This window comes from Artemia franciscana, chromosome 1, assembly GCF_032884065.1.
Source record: "Artemia franciscana chromosome 1, ASM3288406v1, whole genome shotgun sequence".
NCBI lineage: Eukaryota > Metazoa > Arthropoda > Branchiopoda > Anostraca > Artemiidae > Artemia > Artemia franciscana.
The window spans coordinates 16618952-16636893 of NC_088863.1; the positions used below are offsets into that span (position 1 = coordinate 16618952).

Below are 17942 nucleotides of genomic sequence, written 5' to 3' on the forward strand. Positions count from 1 at the left end.
GCGGAGAAAAAAGGTATACATCAGTACTTCCCGTGCAAAATGGAGTTCAGAAAGTGGTCTCAGAAAAAGTGACAGAGTTTTCCATGGCACTTTATGATGGCGTTAATTCGAATCTATAAAAAGCATGTAGCTGTAAAAAATGGCTTTCAAAGGAGCATTTAAAAGACTCTCAATATGGTTCCAGTGGCCCACTAGCAGAAGAGAATAAAAGAAAAATTGAGAAGACAACAGTGCTTTCCATACAAAAAAATGATTTTCCTTATTGATCAAGGTGTGGATTGTAATTCTGATATGAAAGGTTTTCGACCAAGACAAATTCAATGGTGCCCTTTTCGTTTCGACTCAGCACCATCTTCATAAGTTACTCAGGCTCATTTTCGAAATTGCTACAAATCTGTTTCACAATAAATTCTTTTTAATAAGATTAAAGGGCATAATACTTAATATTCTTCAATGAATTACAAAGTTTTTTTTTAAACGCGTTTTGAAACTTTTGGTTACTATGGACCGTGGTTCGTTCTTTACTAGGTTCCAGCTACTGCTGCAACCATGATGTATATGCCCTTTCGTAAATCTGGATACAGTTTGCCCGTTTTAATCTACTTCAACCTTTCCTTAAACGTTCCCTGAATGTATCAACTTAATATTGTTAACCACTTTCTGATATTTTCCAAATACAGCCTGTTGAAAACCTGAATGCATATAGTCTTTTGATTTAGTAAAACATCTTTTCAACATTCCCTTAAATTTTTTACTTAAATCTCTTAGCCATTCCTAACATATTACCGATACGCATATCAAGGAGGCACACTCGTGCCTCTATAAAGAGGCGACACACGACAATGTTAAGCGATCTTCGGTTCCAGTGGTCGCAGACGGATGGGGAGGGATGCATTTCGTAGCCCGAGCTCCAACTAAGAAACCTGCAAAATTTCATCCCCCTCCAACTTTTTCTTCATGGGGAAAATCTGGCCGAAAGTTTCGACCTGTCAACCCAAGCCCCCCTTTAACGTTGTCCGATCGGGCTGAAATTCACAAGTTAAGGTCCCCTAGGGCCCAGGAGCTTATCCGCGAAATTTCAGCTTGATCCGATAACTCCTTCCCTGTTTTCCAGAAACCACGCATAGCCACTTAAAATTCATTTACTTTTTTTTCCTAGACGCCTACAGGTCACATCCGACATCGGATCTGGGTGTACGAAGACTCATTCGATGCGGAATTCTCCGAGTAAGTGCCCATGAAAGTTTCGTAGGAAAATCTTAACCCCCCGAAAGTTTCGACCCTCCAACCCCTTTTAACGTTGTCCGATCGGGCTGAAATTCACAAGTTAAGGTCCCCTACGGCCCAGGAGCTTATCCGCGAAATTTCAGCTCGATCCGATAACTCCTTCCCTGTTTTCCAGAAACCACCCATTAGTTATTTAATTAACGGATTTCTCTCCATAAGAGCCCATGTTAATTTGAAATTTTTAAAATCTATTGAGAAGTTATATTTACACACATGCAAGTTATTAGCTCAGTTGGTAGAGCGTGAGACTTTTAATCCTCGGGTCAAGGGTTCAAGTCCCTTACGGGCGGTTTTTTTTTCACAACATCAAAAAAATTTTGATAACACCTGGACAGCTTATCATTTGAGAGATAACAGAATATTAGCTTCTTATGAGCAAAAGAAACATTTCGGTCATTCTATCTATTTTTTTTTCTATTTTATACAATGATTTAAAAGCGGGGGGGGGGCGGCAGCCACCCAAGTTCCTCTCCTAATTCCTGTACGAGGAGTACAGGAATTATTAAATTACATCCACCATGGATTGTAGAAAAACGTACAGAAATAATATGAAAAAAACTTCGTTTTCTTAAAGAGTTAAAGAGGCTGCGTCCCAAAGTCGAACCTTAAAACGTACAGGAATTAGAAGAGGCAGTTGGGGGGCTGCCGCCCCCCAAACCCCCAGCTTTTAAAGACTCTTTTGTACAGGTTTTTTTTTTGGGGGGGGGGGGGGGTACTTCATTGTTACTAATTACTAGTTTCGGCGCAATGGTTCTCCTGTCCTCTTGTGTTTAACATTTTTCGAAGTTATTCCATTATTCATTCATTTCAATTTTTTGTTAATTAAAAGAGGGCCTTTCCGAAGCCAAGAGCTGGGGGTTAGCAAAAAAAACAAAAAACCTGTACAAAAGAGTCTTTAAAAGCTGGGGGTTTGGGGGGCGGCAGCCCCCCAACTGCCTCTTCTAATTCCTGCACGTTTTAAGGTTCGACTTTGGGACGCAGCCTCTTTAACTCTTTAAGAAAACGAAGTTTTTTTCATATTATTACAGCTAAAAAGGGCGTATGATGCCCTTTCAATCACATAGCACCCTCTGAAGTTGTAAGAAAAACCATAGCACTGCAACTTGAGTAAGCGACATAAACATGTAGTCTAATTGACTTTAGAAGATAAAACGTAGCTTACAGCTAAAAACCATAATTATATCAAAACAGTTTATTGATATTATAAAACTCCACTTCCTAGCATAGATTCTTCAGCAATTCTAATCCTCTGAAGTAACTTATCACCATCGTTTCCAGTCATCTTCGTAGCTTCTTTTCCGATAAAATGATTCAAGAATAATTTCAAACCTTCTTTATATAGTCTTAATTTGTTCTGTGTCAAGAGACGGCCAAAAATCTCACGTAAAGTTACATCCGACGTCTTGAGTAAAAGAGGTATAAGTAATTCCTTCAAGAATTTCACTGTTATTTTATTGATTTCTGCAAAATTTACAGCCTGCAAAGATTAGTAAATTTAAGCCCATAAGAACACCTTAAAACAAGAACGTAATAAAACCACCAAATCGTGTCAACCGAATAAAATTAAAAAATAGGAGCGACAAAAAATAAATATGGCTAGATTCGATTTAATTTTACCATCATATGATGATGACACGATAACATTTGGCAACATTTTCTGATATTCTGAGGTATGGTAAATACCTTCACTGTCTCTCTCCACAGTTATGTATAATAGGTTTCATTTCAGAGAATGAGGCACAAATTAAAAAAAAAGTAGGTGTGTTTAATAAAACACTTAAGGAATTGTCTGGATCAGCTACAGAATCCTGAAAATTTTGAAAACATACCCCCAAGAAAAAATCCAAGAAAAAATAAGCCAAAAAGAATCCTCAGAGAAACCTGCAAAATCGGTTGACTTAATAGAAAAAAGGGATAATAAAAGAAATAAAATGATAATGGATGGCTTTGATTCAATTATACCAAAGTTTGCTGATGAAACAGTGAAGGTTTGGTATACATTTTCAAATATATTTGGGTATGGTAAATACCATCAAAGAGCACAATGCCTCTTACTCAGTTACGTATAATTGGTTTCATTTCGGAGAATGAGGCACAAGTTCACAAAAAATAGGTGTTTTTCATGAAAGCACTCAGAAATTATTCGGATCAGTCACACAAAATCAGGAGACTATAGGAGGCATAAGCTCCCCAATTCAACAAATTTAAGCCAAGAAAATCCCTGAAGAAACCATCAAAATTGGTTGACTTGATAGAAAAGAATAACATAAAAGGATAATGACTGGTTTTGATTAAATTGTACAATTGTCTGCTGAAGAAACAGTGGACGTTTTGCGTACATTTTCTATCATATTTGTGTAGGGTAAATACTTTCCAAGCACTGTCTCGCCGTGACAAACTAGTGCCAAATCGTCAGTCCAAGGAAAACAAGAGGACTAACTCAGAGTCTACTTATTTTGGTTCGTGCTTTTATGTTCAATTATACAAGGGACTGCATCTGTGTGCTATTTTTGGCTGGTTGTTTCCTAGTGCTTTAATTTTTATTTTCTTATTAACTAATGCATTAAAAAAGGAAAAATAACGGTGAAGAGAATCGTGTTTTAATCTTTAAAGGAAGAGTAAAAAAAAATTTCATCCTTTATATATTTGTCTTTCACGAATCAATTTCAAATTTAATGACCCTCTGATACAGGGGCATAGTCAGTAATAAGATATCCAATTGAAACATTCATATATTAAAAACAGATAAATATTTTAATTAGACAGTGAAAAATATAAAATAAAAATCAAGGAGGCACACTCGTGCCTCTATAAAGAGGCGAACCACGACAATGTTAAGCGATCTTCGGTTCCAGTGGCCGCAGGGGGATGGGGAGGGATGCATTTCGTAGCCCGAGCTCCAACTAAGAAACCTGCCAAATTTCATCCCCCTCCAACTTTTCCTTCATGGGGAAAATCTGGCCGAAAGTTTCGACCCGTCAACCCCAGCCCCCCTTTAACGTTGTCCGATCGGGCTGAAATTCACAAGTTAAGGTCCCCTAGGGCCCAGGAGCTTATCCGCGAAATTTCATCCGATAACTCCTTCCCTGTTTTCCAGAAACCACGCATAGCCACTTAATGTTCATTTTCTTTTTTTTTCTAGACGCCTACAGGTCACAGCCGACATCGGATCTGGGTGTACGAAGACTCATTTGACGCGGAATTCTCCGAGTAATTTTCCTGGAAAGTTTCGTAGGAAAATCTTAACCCCCCGGAAGTTTCGACCAACCCCCCCCCCCCCTTTAACGTTGTCCGATCGGGCTGAAATTCACAAGTTAAGGTCCCCTACGGCCCAGGAGCTTATCCGCGAAATTTCAGCTCGATCCGATAACTCCTTCCCTGTTTTCCAGAAACCACGCATTAGCTACTTAATTAACGCATTTCTCCATAAGAGCCCATGTTAATTTGAAATTTTTAAAAGTTATTTAGAAGTTATATTTACACACATGCAAGTGATTAGCTTAGTCGGTAGAGCGTGGGACTTTTAATCCTCGGGTCAAGGGTTCAAGTCCCTTACGGGCGGTTTTTTTCACAACATCAAAATAAAAGTGTATAATTTTGATAACACCTGGACAGCTTATCATTTGAGAGATAACAGAATATTAGCTTCTTATGAGCAAAAGAAACATTTCGGTCATTCTATCTATTTTTTTTCTATTTTATACAATGATTTAAAAGCGGGGGGGTTGGGGGGCGGCAGCCACCCAACTTCCTCTCCTAATTCCTGTACGAGGAGTACAGGAATTATTAAATTACATCCACCATGGATTGTAGAAAAACGTACAGAAATAATATGAAAAAAACTTCGTTTTCTTAAAGAGTTAAAGAGGCTGCGTCCCAAAGTCGAACCTTAATACGTACAGGAATTAGAAGAGGCAGTTGGGGGGCTGCCGCCCCCCGAACCCCCCGCTTTTAAAGACTATTTTGTACAGGTGTTTTTTTGTGGGGGGACTTCATTGTTACTAATTACTAGTTTCGGCGCAATGGTTCTCCTGTCCTCTTGTGTTTAACATTTTTCGAAGTTATTCCATTATTCATTCATTCCAATTTTTTGTTAATTAAAAGAGGGCCTTTCCGAAGCCAAGAGCGGGGGGTTAGCAAAAAAACAAAAAACCTGTACAAAAGAGTCTTTAAAAGGGGGGGGGGGTTTGGGGCGGCAGCCCCCCAACTGCCTCTTCTAATTCCTGTGCGTTTTAAGGTTCGACTATGGGACGCAGCCTCTTTAACTCTTTAAGAAAACGAAGTTTTTTTCATATTATTTTACAAAGAAATAATAATGGAAGTCTGTTAAGTATACTCACCTGATAATAATATTTTCACTTTGGTTATAGGCTGAAAGGCACAGTGGTCTAAGAAACTGTTGATCCAATTGGTTAAACAGAAATTTGATTATTAATAGGGCTTCCACTCTCTAAGATTTTTCCCTAGATCTTGGGATTTTAGGTCTGAGTGTAGGATCTTGGAAAAAGTATATATATTAAGTATTACCCTCAAAAGTATATTAAGCATATATATTATCATTATTCAGTATCTTGCGAGCATTTCAAATCTTGTGATTTTTTGTTAAATAATTTTATATTTTGTTAAATTCTCAATGGGAGTCCTGGTGGCTATTCAGAAGTTTTTTTTTATTATTATAAATATCCGTTATTTTGGCATTCATACATATAAGAAAAGTCGAAATAACAGGTAAAATTCAATTACGAATTCGAGCATCAGTAAAACCGAATATTTTAGAAAGAAATCTCTATCCTTCGCCCAGTTTGACAAAATACAAAATACACAAAAACCTTTGGTAAGTATTAACGATTACCTTAACGTATTTTTAAATAAGGAGTTAATCTAAATGTTTTTACAAAACTATTCATTAATTATGGACGACATTAAAAAATCAGCAAACAATTATATTTATGATGAGCGAACAGCTTTTGTCGTGTTGGGATATAATGAGAACTCACTAACAATCAAACATTCTGGAAACAAGGAAACAATCCATTACCTTTTTAAATAAGACTCATTTTGGAGTGTGGAAAGACGGGGGGGGGGGGGGGGGTAGAGACTCCTAAGATCCCGCTACACCATTTTGGAAAGATACTTCACCAGGAATTTATTCAGTTGGTGAGGGTGTCAGAACACGAAAAAAAGGTGGAAGATCCACAAATGTAAGGAAATTGCGAACAACATTGTCAAATTCAAATCTTTTGAGCATGGGGTTGTCATAAAAAAATTACGATAAAAAAAAGAAAATGAAATTAAAAAAAAGTGGGGTAATGGATTTTAGGCACTAAAGAGAACAAATATTACTCATTTGGTGCTATAGCACATCTTTTTTTTGTACATTATATGATGTGGATAAAACTCCCAGGAATTAATTCTGATTCTCATTGACACGGGAAAACGTCTTGAGTACCTATCTAACCCCTTACCCCTCCGTAGAACACTGACATTTAACGACCTTTTACTATATATTTTATAAAGCAGGAATTTTGAGCAATAGATGTACATTGAGCAATATATGTGTTTTGCTAGGAGACAATTTGAGAGTATAATAGGCACTCTTAGTATGAAAAGGATGGTATTGAAAAAGGTAAGACATTTATGAACAAATTCTCCAAGGGACGAGAGTCTTGCAGAACAGCCTCAAGGGAGAGGGAAATGTGTTAAAAAGACACAATGTTTTAATGGGAATAAAAATGTTTCCCTGCAGCAACACTCTTCCTTAGAGGAATTTTGACAGAAAAAGGAAACCTTTTTCGTCACTTTGCATGTTTTCTATCAGAGAAAAATGCCATAGAAGCATATGAGCTACAGACCTGCCAGTCATAAGGCACTAAAGGTGTATCAAACTTCGAAAAGTGTTTTCACTATCTTATAGATTTAAGTTTTATAGTTGTGTTGTATACCTTTATGTGTATGTGTTTTTATTTCAGTTTTGTTTTATTTTCATTTTAGTTTTTATGTTCGTTTCATAGTTTATCAGTCAGTGCATCGAATTTGATTTTGTTTCACATCTTCGTTCCAGAAGAAAATAAAAGCAAAAAAGAAAATACTAAAATAGAACCATCTTACTTTGAGAGCCGATATTGGTAATCCTTTTTCTGCAATTAATGTTTGATAGAACTGAGCAAGGTTTGACATCCTCTGTAAATCCAAGGAATGAATTTCTTTTAATTTATCCCATAAGGCAAACTGAAGTGTCATCTGATACGTGCGGTCATAGGTGGAGAACTTCAGCGCCAGAGCTGAATAATATGGGTTATGAACTTTTTCACGAAGGGCACACTCGAGGATCACATAAATGATTTCTTTTCGTTGTTCTGACGAGAAATTAACACGTAATAGTTGCTCAAATGCTTCCATATAATCCTGAAACACAGATTTTAGGTTAAATGGATATAACTCTTACTGATGGGAGGAGGGACCGGTTACAAAGTCTAAATAGGTCCCTAAAAAGGTCCCTTTTTCAAAGGGTTAGAATCAGATTCGAACAAATCTTCCCAATTCTTGAAACGATTTTACTGTATGATTTGGCTATTCTTCAAAACAATTTTTAAAAAGAATGATAAAAGATAGTGAGAACGGACAAAAAGAAGTTTGACAGACAAAAAAAAGACAATGATAGATTGCCAAAGATTTTCCTTGTCATTCACCCATCTAGGGCCGAAAGAAAAGGGAGGAGGCCGTGAGGAAAGACTTAAGGATAATTGGAACTTCCTGGGAGGGTGTAAAGAGTAAGGCTTTGAATAGCAAGGGATGGAGGAGGAGCGTACGTAGCTGTGTTAGCTTTAGGTGGCTTAGTGCTACAGTGAGTTGTTAGTGGTACTAATAGTATTATTTTTAAGCCAAATATGCTTCTTTTTTCTTGTAGATTTGAAGTTACTAAAGTTTCAGAACAAATACTATCTGGAATTTAAAGTTCTCTGATAAAAAGTTTGTTAATTGGTTATTATTATTAGAGAGCTTATACTGGCCATACTGCTACAAAAAAAACGTCTCAGATAGAACCAAATTCCAGCAGTTTCTTGACTATATCTACTTCAAAATTCACCTCTTATATGGACATTAGATTTACATTATCCCCGACTCATATATACATTACCCGTAACTAATAAAGAAATTACCCCCGACTAATATAGACATTACCTCCGACTAAAATAGACATTACCACCGACTAATGGTGGAAAGCATTGAAGCAGACAGGTTTCATTCACTGCACACAAAATTTTAAGCGTGGGTTGATCCATTGCATTTTTATAAGGTTAGACATTTTTGCCCGAATTTACGTATAGCAATTACGCACAGATTTTCTAAAATCTAATATTTTTCTTGTTCGTCGCGATTAAAATTAGGACAATTTATAGCAAAATAATAAAAAGTAAATTATAACATAAACGAATCAAAAAATCTAACAACTACATTTAAAATTTTAATCAAAAAGAAAATAAACCGTTACTGAGAGAGAGAGAGAGAGATTGAAAGAGAGAGAGAGAAAGAGAGAGAGGGAAATAAAGGAGAAGAGAATTTATTTTAAAAAATAAAAAAATAAAATTATTTTTTTTAAAAAGTATAAAAAAAATAAAATTTTAATCAAAAAGAAAATAAACCGTTACTGAGAGAGAGAGAGAGAGAGATTGAAAGACAGAGAGAAAGAGAGAGAGGGAAATAAAGGAGAAGGGAATTTGTTTTAAAAAATAAAAAAAGTGCGTAGGTTTAGCGACCAATCCAAGAAGAAATCACTTGTCTGGAAGGGTGGTAGATCAAAGACACAGATGCAATAAAAACGTGGCAACGAAGCCAAAGTTCACCCCCCCCCCCCAAAAAAAAATAACAAAGGAAAAAATGTTTAAAGGCTAAAAATAAATTTTTAACTTTAGGAACATCGAAAAGAGACCAAACAATTAAATCCAAAAATGATTGTAACTGTATATAACTAAGAAAAAGCCACATTCGTTTCTTACTATTCAAATTAAGAAAAAGCCATCGGTGTTTTTCTGTTTGTACATTCAACGTTATGATAAAGAACGAAATCTAGCCCATAGTAACTTAAATATTTTATATAATGTATAACTAAGAACAAGCTAAGTAACAACTAAGGACACAAAAATTCAGACAAGTATTATTGCCGAAAAAAGAACACTTCCCAAGAAAATTGTCAAATTGTTTGATTATATCTTTGGTATTTGCATGATAAACGCCCTACCCTTCAAGTTGTTCATTCACTGACGTATTATAGAACCATTTTTTTCGTTAGTTTCTTTCAGCTTAGCATGAAACAAGACAAAGATAACTGAAAGAATAGATAGAAAACATAATTTAGTCTATATATTTGCAAATAAGGGAGGGGGGATGAAGCATTTGGACAGTGTAAAGTTAAAAAACAATTCTTACTCCATAATATGCAGAATAATTATAACTAACACATTAGGCATGCACACCCGCAATACTTTACTTAACCCCCCCTCCCCCCTAATGTGCAAATATTTTTATCTTACTTTGGTACATTTTATTAGAATTGAGCGTCACAGAGACATATTAGACGAATATTAGGTAGGGCGTATATCATACAAGTACCATGTCTTTTTTATTAAAATATTTCCATTGTTTTAATATTTCTTTACTTCATTATTTACTTAAGCATTAAATGTTTATTCATAATATCTATTTGCTTTAATTATCTACTTTAAGCAAAAATTAGCTTACCTCTGCCGACATGAGAATACAGAATATATTTCTTCTGACATCCGTGTTCATCCTCATTTTAGCGGCCAAATCAAGCAGCTTTTGACTGTATCTAATGGCCGCATTAGCAGTAGGGGTTTTTTCACCTTCAATATCCTGTGATATTTCTTTACTTGGATTTGACCACGCACTTCCAACAAGCCACCATCTTCCACGGTTACTAACTGAAATTTATTGTTATGTTTAAAACTAAGATTAATAGTTTCATAAACACACAAACACATATATATATATATATATATATATATATATATATATATATATATATATATATATATATATATATATATATATATATATATATATATATATATATATATATATATATATATATATATACATATATATATATATATATATATATATATATATATATATATATATATATATATATATATATTATATATATATATCCTCGGGTGTATTGGCTTGAGGTGGATTGGTGCTAGGTTAGGTTAAATTAGGTTACAAACCTCGAAATGGATTAAAAACTTTTCCTAACCCAACCTAACCTGGCTTGTCACCATCAAACCTTGAATAAAACTGAAAAAGTTGACATTCCCCGATTTCGGACATTCACAGTTTCATATACACTATATGCAGCCACTTCGACCATTTTTCTGATAATTTAGGAGACACTATTGAACAACAATGTGAAAGATTCCCCTGAAATGTTAAAGCAAGGAGGGCCGCAATCAAGGAACATGGGATACCCACATGATGGTAGATCGTTGCTGAAACTTAAATAAGATTTGTTCAAAAATCATTTCAAGAACAATATCACGGAAAAAATCCCCCCTACGTGTTAAGTGAGTAGTTGGTTTAGTGAACGATTTGTTCCCGTTTCTTGGAATGTAATAAATAACAGGTAAGAAATATTTTTGCTTTAGAATTTGCTTTAAATTTCTGTAACTGGTCATTTATCAATTTATGGTTAAAATTTAGGTCTGGTAAAATCATGGAATTTAAACTTTCAGCTCACGTACTCTTTGACAGAATGAATAATGCTGAAATTCAATCTTGAACTGAAATAATAGAAAATTAGAAAACCATTTTGGTTCAGGGTATGTCATTTTTTTTTTATTGCCGTTGTAAGATTCAGTTTACATTTTTATAGATATCGTTGGAAAATCTTTTTTTTTTTTTTTTTTTTTTTTTTTTTTAACTGAAAATAATGTAATTGAAAATGATATTGTACTTTAAAAATTCAAGTTGCTAGGTAAAAACTAACCACATATTTGACACTGAGCATAAAATTATATTGAATTGAATTTATTTATAACCCGTTATTATACACATGAAAAACGGATTATAATGTGAATAAAAGAAAAGAAGAAAAAGAAAATGACCTAAAAAACTAAACGACACTTCATCTTACTTAAAACAATTAAAACATACACAAGCAAAACATTCATTGTGTCAAAATAGCGCTCCATGGGTGCCAACCAATTCTACTATTATAAGCTTCTATGCTTTTTCTGATAGAAGCATTCGGGTCTATGATGCCGTATCTTTTAATGACCCAGGAGATGCTTGACCATGGTAGAAGGGCAAGCAGGTATTCTGCATCCCGGAAATACATTTGCCGAAGCTCCTTCGTCTCAGTTATCGTAAACGTACAACAAAAAGGTGCATGATATAGGAAATTCGGGAGTGCAGAAGCATTGTAAAATTTAGCTCGACGTTTGAGGCTGAGACGATGTTTATTTGCTACCAAGCTTCTGTATGCAGTTGCTGTCTGACGCTGGAGATGCAGGATCAAGAGCCTTCTAGTTGCTGTAAGAGTGTCACCGATAGGAAGCCCTAAATATTTCATTTGTGATTTTGGGGAAACTGGCGCTCCATCGAGATTAACAGTAAATCCTGTTAGAATTTCACCCCAGTTAAACAGAACCCCGTCCGATTTTTCTCTATTGAATGTAAAGGTTGATCTTAGTATATTCTTTACTTAGAATAGCAAAATTTCTTTCCAACGACTGTACTGTTCAACTGGGGTTAAAAATATCATCTGCATAAGCGATAAGCGACACATCGATCCCTTTAAAATACACGAAGGAACTGCTCTGGACTGGGCATTCAGGATACGGTTATTGAAGGCAATTGGAGAAGTAAGGGCACCCTGTCTGACTCCTTCGACGGACTGGAATAACGAAACGTATTATGGTCCCATCAGGTAGCCTGATTACAACAGCAAGATGGTTATACATATCACACAAAGCACGAATAGCAGACGTGTCAACTCCACGTTTATATTGCTCAAGGAGAATGTGCGCGTGAATTAGAGTTAAAAGCACGGCTTACATCAAGACTCCCTAGGACGAGCGAATCACCAGACTCATCAACATCTATAAATCTATAAGTATTGACGAAGGTGCAGTAGGCGCTTGGGCACACCCTAGGCCTTTCTGGAAGCTGATATGGCAGCATGTAGCATTTATCTGTAAGTTATGGCATTACAAGTGTTTCAAAAATCTTGCAGAAAGTAGTAGCAAATGTAATAGGCCGATATGAAGAACACTCATTAAGCGATTTATTCTTTTTTAGAACACGAGTAAGACGACCTGAAGAGAACGAGGTCAGAACTATTCCAGTTGTGAACACCATTTGGAACATGAGCTCAAGGTGACAAAATAAGTCAACATAAAGTGAACACGAATAAGAAAGAAGAATAGATGAGTATGGCCTGGTCTCACAGAGAGCAGCGATACGTCTTCTGAACGAAAATTCTGTAAAATAAAAAATTGTCGATCCATTTCTGTAATGTTTTATATCAAACAGAAATTATAATAAATAACCGAGTCACACTAAAAACAACCAAAATTAGGACGAAAAGGGCTGACAAACCCTATGTCTTCTCAAGACCAGAATATAATTTTAAGTTTACTTAAAAAAAATTGACTGTAGATTATCAGTTTAATATACATGTGCTGATATTTATTCTTTAAAGACTTGATAACCTTATATTTATTTAAGTCAAAAGACATTAAATAGTGTTTTAGTTAAATAGTGTATTAGTGTTTAGTGAAAAACATTAAATAGTGTTTTGTTTTCAGCAAGGTGCAAATTATATTCGGGTTTTGAGAAGACACTACAGCTACAATCAGGACACTATAACCACTCCGCACACCCATACACACTTTTCAGTTAGTATAGGTTAGAGTTCTTTATTGTATATATCACTGTTACCCTGATATATCTCTTACTAGGTTGCTAGTCATCGCTGCAACTCGGAACCTTCATGTAAAATATTATGCTATTATGGGCTAGAGGTCGGTCTTTATTATAATCTAAATTAAGCGGGCAGAGATTCCTGCAACTATAGGCCGGACGGAAACAAAATGTTTCTATTTAAGCGGCAAATTGCGTTTGAAGTGGCGATTGAGAAAGGCTCTCACTTAAAAAACAAATGTATTTTTATGCAAAATTGTGTGTTTTTTCCTCATGTATGCAATAGTTTATGCTTTATTTGTATACTGATATATAAAAAAATTTTTTTACGCCACAGACATTTTTTTTACAACAAATTTTTACGTATTTAGAACCAAATTCTGATGCAATTTCAGTCAAGTTTTGGTTCATCTATTTTGACAATATGAACCAGTTTTTTGATGAGTTTTTAAGAGCTTTGTATCCGGGACCTAAAGGTTGACCTTATTGGAAATCAATTCGCAACTCATACGTTCAAAATACGTCAGTAGAAGCCAGTAATTAATGACAATTTAATAACCAAATTAAACGGTAACAAATGAGATTAAATCATTTATATTCTAGGCCACGGTCTATCTTGAGAAGGGACGGGTTATCAGCCGTACTCATGCTAGTTTCTGCTTGTTTTGAGTCTGACTGTAAAATCTGTTCGTTTTGGGTTTTATTTATTCACTGAAGGTAATTTGTGGTAGTTTTACGCTTGAAAGATCATTTGAATTTATTTTTGGTCATTTTTGACTTAATGAAGTTCTTTGAAAAACTTATCAATAATCTAAGTATATTAATTCGAAAATAGTAAACAAGGATACATTAGCATCCTCACGTAATCCCGTTTTATATAACGATTTTGAGCAGCAAACTCACAAATTCATAAAAAAAACATAGGTAAATGCAAACCACCAAAATCTTAGAAGACTGAGGATAAATTAAACGCTTAAAAATACTATACAAATAGAGAATCTAAAAAAGAGCTTTACTAACAACCGCTAGCACTGGAGTAACATTCAGTATTTCGAACCTTTTGACAAAATCTCCATTTGCAATTACTCTGCTGTGGGGCATTGTCATTTTGCATTTCATTTTATAGACGCCAACTTGTTCCCCTCTTAAGAGCTCCCCGAAGCTTGGGCACATCAAATCAATATAAAACTGCAAAAAACACACACGAAAAACTTACTATTTATTAGTTCTTCGTAGGAGACATTTAAAGTCGTGATTGAGCTGCCTTTTCTAATAGCATTTCTCAAAACTTTTCGAAAGTGTTCGATTTGTTCCTGATCATATTGCTTTATTTTTGACATGTTGTTATTTTTTATTGCACTTAGAGTTTCTAACATGAAGCGCACACGAGCCCTGAAAAAAAGGAGTATTAAAAACAGTTTTTATAAATACTCGAGCTGCTCACATGTCTTAAGCATTGTTTCATCATCAATCTGTTAAAAGTATTCTGTCTACTGATTAAACATTTTTGTAGTACATCACTTCTTGTGGAATGTGGTAGAAATTGTGAAAAAGCAATTGGTTTGGATGTGTGTTTCCAAACTTATTTTGAAAACCATGCATTCTTCAGATTTTATCCGACAGTATGGTATACTTTAGTATCATAGCCCTAGTAAATGTAATCATAATATTATTATAGTATTTGATAAAGTCAATTGAAGCATAAATTAAGTCCGTACCCAGGGGGCCTCTGGGCCACGTCCATAAAATGATCATGTACAGCGACTCAAAAAATACAATAGACAAAACCAAGTATGGAGGGGTATGGGGTTACTTACCTTTACAGCATAAATTTTTCATAAAAGAAATTTCAGCACTCTTTAAAATTCAGAACCGTTTCCTTAAGATCGTTCAGACCGTTTCTTATGAGTTAATCTCACTACACAGTCTCACAAGACAACCTTACCAAACTCAAAAGACAAATAGATCATTAATTGTCAACCTCTTAACGCGACTGTCCATGTGGTTAATGACCAGCTTCTAAATTACCGAGGACATCAAAATAAAAATCCTGCAAGGATTTTTTTGGGGTCATTTCAAAATTTGATATTTTTATTGCAGTATCATATTTTCGTCATTGTTGCCACGTCTAAGCACAAAAATAAATAAACAGAGCAAACAGATAAACTTGGCAACGGTCTTTGTCCATAAAAAATAAAACATTAACAATCTATTGACTCCCAAGAACAACGGTACCTTAAAACGAAAGTTATCTTTTAAAAACTTTTTGGTAACATATGTTTTTTGCTTATTTTTAGCTGATTTTTCACTCAGTTTTATTTTATAAATTTGGCTCGCTAATACTGAAAGCTGTAGAACTGCATATAGATTGCAACCCCGATATTTTCTAATTTTATATTGTGTAAACTTCCACTTAAATATAAAAAAAAAATCAAATTTCATTTTCAATGTCTTTTGTAGGCCTAACGTAAAGCAACAATGAAATAAATTTTCACGAGTAAAATTCAACTGGGTTTCAAAGTACTCATGAAATAAAACAGACAATTGTTCATGAACAAAACTTAACTAAATTTTCAATTCAGAATTGTTTCCTGTAGATCTAATGTTTTTCAGTCTGATTACAGACGAGAAGATCCTTTTAGAGTTTGACATTATAAGCTGCCATTATTCAATCATTCTTTACATTTCAAATATAGGTTTGATTTAAGCATGTAGATGTCTTAAATAAAATTATCACGGACACATTCAGGTTGAAGGCAGAGGAGCATCCGGGGTTAAATCGGAAATACCTAAAAATATGATATGATGGAAAACAAAATTATATTAAAAAAAAGGTAAATGGAACAACAAAAAAATGCTGAAAGCCCGTTTTTATCGAAAATGATTTACTGGACGTTGGGGGCAGAATCAGAGGCGTGAATATGGCAGAACTGATGACAAACAATGTTCAGGCATTTTTCAGTTTTGAGGTATTTCACAAATGGAGAGGCAAACCTTGTATGCTTCTGATCTTAAAATTGATTTTATTAAAACCAAATAATAACAAATACACGCATCTTAAATACCCTAAATACATGGAAGAACAAGAAATGAGAGAAATTATTAAAAAGATCGAAAAATGAGAAAACTGCTAGTGATCAAGAAAACTGGAAACAGCTAACTAAAATAAGGTGATGAAATTATAAAGAATGCTAAAAAAAAAAAATTACTATGGACACTGCTAATTAAATAAGATAATAAAATTGCGAGGGATGCTACTAAAACCAAAAGTCTATATTTAGACTACGATTTTTTTTTTCTTTCTTTTATTTACCCTCTTAGATCAATCGTCTACAATTAAAAATTATTATAAGCGAGTGACCAAATATTAGGAAAAGGAGTGTTCGGCAAAAACATCCCATTGGCTGAAAATATTTTAATCTTTTCACATGATAATCGTTTTTCGTTCAATTTAAACAGCTTATAGCACATATGACAGTGTAATCTGTCGAACGTGTGAACTGAGTGAATTAAATTTCCGATCAAAACGAAAGTCATTCACATAGTAAATCTAAAAAAGTCTATTAGGATTAAATTAACGTCAAATAAGTTTACTTTGTCCATATCACTGATACAGGGAATATGATTTCTTATGTAATTTCAAAGAATGTGTAATATAGATGTATTATCTTAGTTTCAGTAATTTGTAGGATCAAAAGATTTTAGCATTTACTTGTCTTATAAAACAAAATCGAAATTTAGCTCCAAAATTCATCGGAGTAACAATATACGAAGTGGAGAACAATGCAACCATTCCGGATGAATTTCAGCAATTTCTTAATTCTATGACACAATATTGAAGCAAAGTAAAATAATGCTCAGGATGAGCAGTAAATGTTTATTTACAGTGGAATTTATCTACGCCATGTCGGAATATAACTGTCCGTGACGATTTAACCAACTTGTCAGAAATAAAATACGGAGCTAAAATAGATGAATTCAGTTACAGAAAGGAGGGCAGGGGACGATTTCAGACTTTCAAAAATGGTTTGCTATTCATGCAGTTTTTTCCTTGATGGAACACTAAGATCACTCTCAAGTCTTAATGCCAGGTTTAAAGCTAGAATTCCCCCTTTTCCTATTCATTGTTCAAATCTATGCTCTAGAAAAATGAGCGAAGAAAAAGTAGGGATTTTCATACTTCCATCCCTGTGATGCAAAGAGAGACGTTTCTATAATGTAAGAGCGACATGAAACAAAACAAACATATTCGTGCGACACCAAGTGACCAAAGATAACAATTGATCGAGTAAAACAAACCTAAGGAGTACACTAGGGAAAACCATTACTGGGCCACCTTCACACCAAACTTAGGTTAATTTCCTCAATGTCCTGGTAATCTTACTTTGCTAAAGGGAAATCCTTCGAAGGTTTCTTTAAAATAAATGTTGTGCTTTATTTCTGCCCGTTGTGGGGCGTAACCGGTGGGTTAAGTAATTTAGGCGATTGGTTTGTTGGTAAAAGATGTAACAAATATATTGTTTCACTCAACAGCTAAACGGTACAAGGATTAGTGATGTATTTTATAAATTAACATTCACTGGCGGCCGAAGATAACCAACCAAACAATCCGTCCATGATAAAACAGGTCATCCTCTTGTGACAGATGTCATATATGTTCACCAATGGAGATACCTTTGTCACGTGCTACATCTGAACAATCTCCCAGT

The 17942-nt window shown here is 34.7% G+C and overlaps 1 protein-coding gene across 2 annotated transcripts in view; it reads right to left on the bottom strand.

Moving 5' to 3' along the window:
• Window positions 1-2464: 2464 nt before the first annotated feature.
• The window catches only part of LOC136026344 (nucleolar MIF4G domain-containing protein 1-like), a 52496-nt gene continuing 37018 nt past the window's right edge, over window positions 2465-17942 (bottom strand). For both annotated transcript variants that reach the window (XM_065702857.1, XM_065702866.1), the window contains exons 7-10: window positions 14450-14625; window positions 10027-10229; window positions 7396-7692; window positions 2465-2764 (exon numbers count right to left, since the gene is read on the bottom strand). In XM_065702857.1, the coding sequence (XP_065558929.1) occupies window positions 2489-2764; window positions 7396-7692; window positions 10027-10229; window positions 14450-14625 (952 nt within the window). In that variant the 3' untranslated portion in view covers window positions 2465-2488. The remainder of the gene's footprint in view (window positions 2765-7395; window positions 7693-10026; window positions 10230-14449; window positions 14626-17942) is intronic.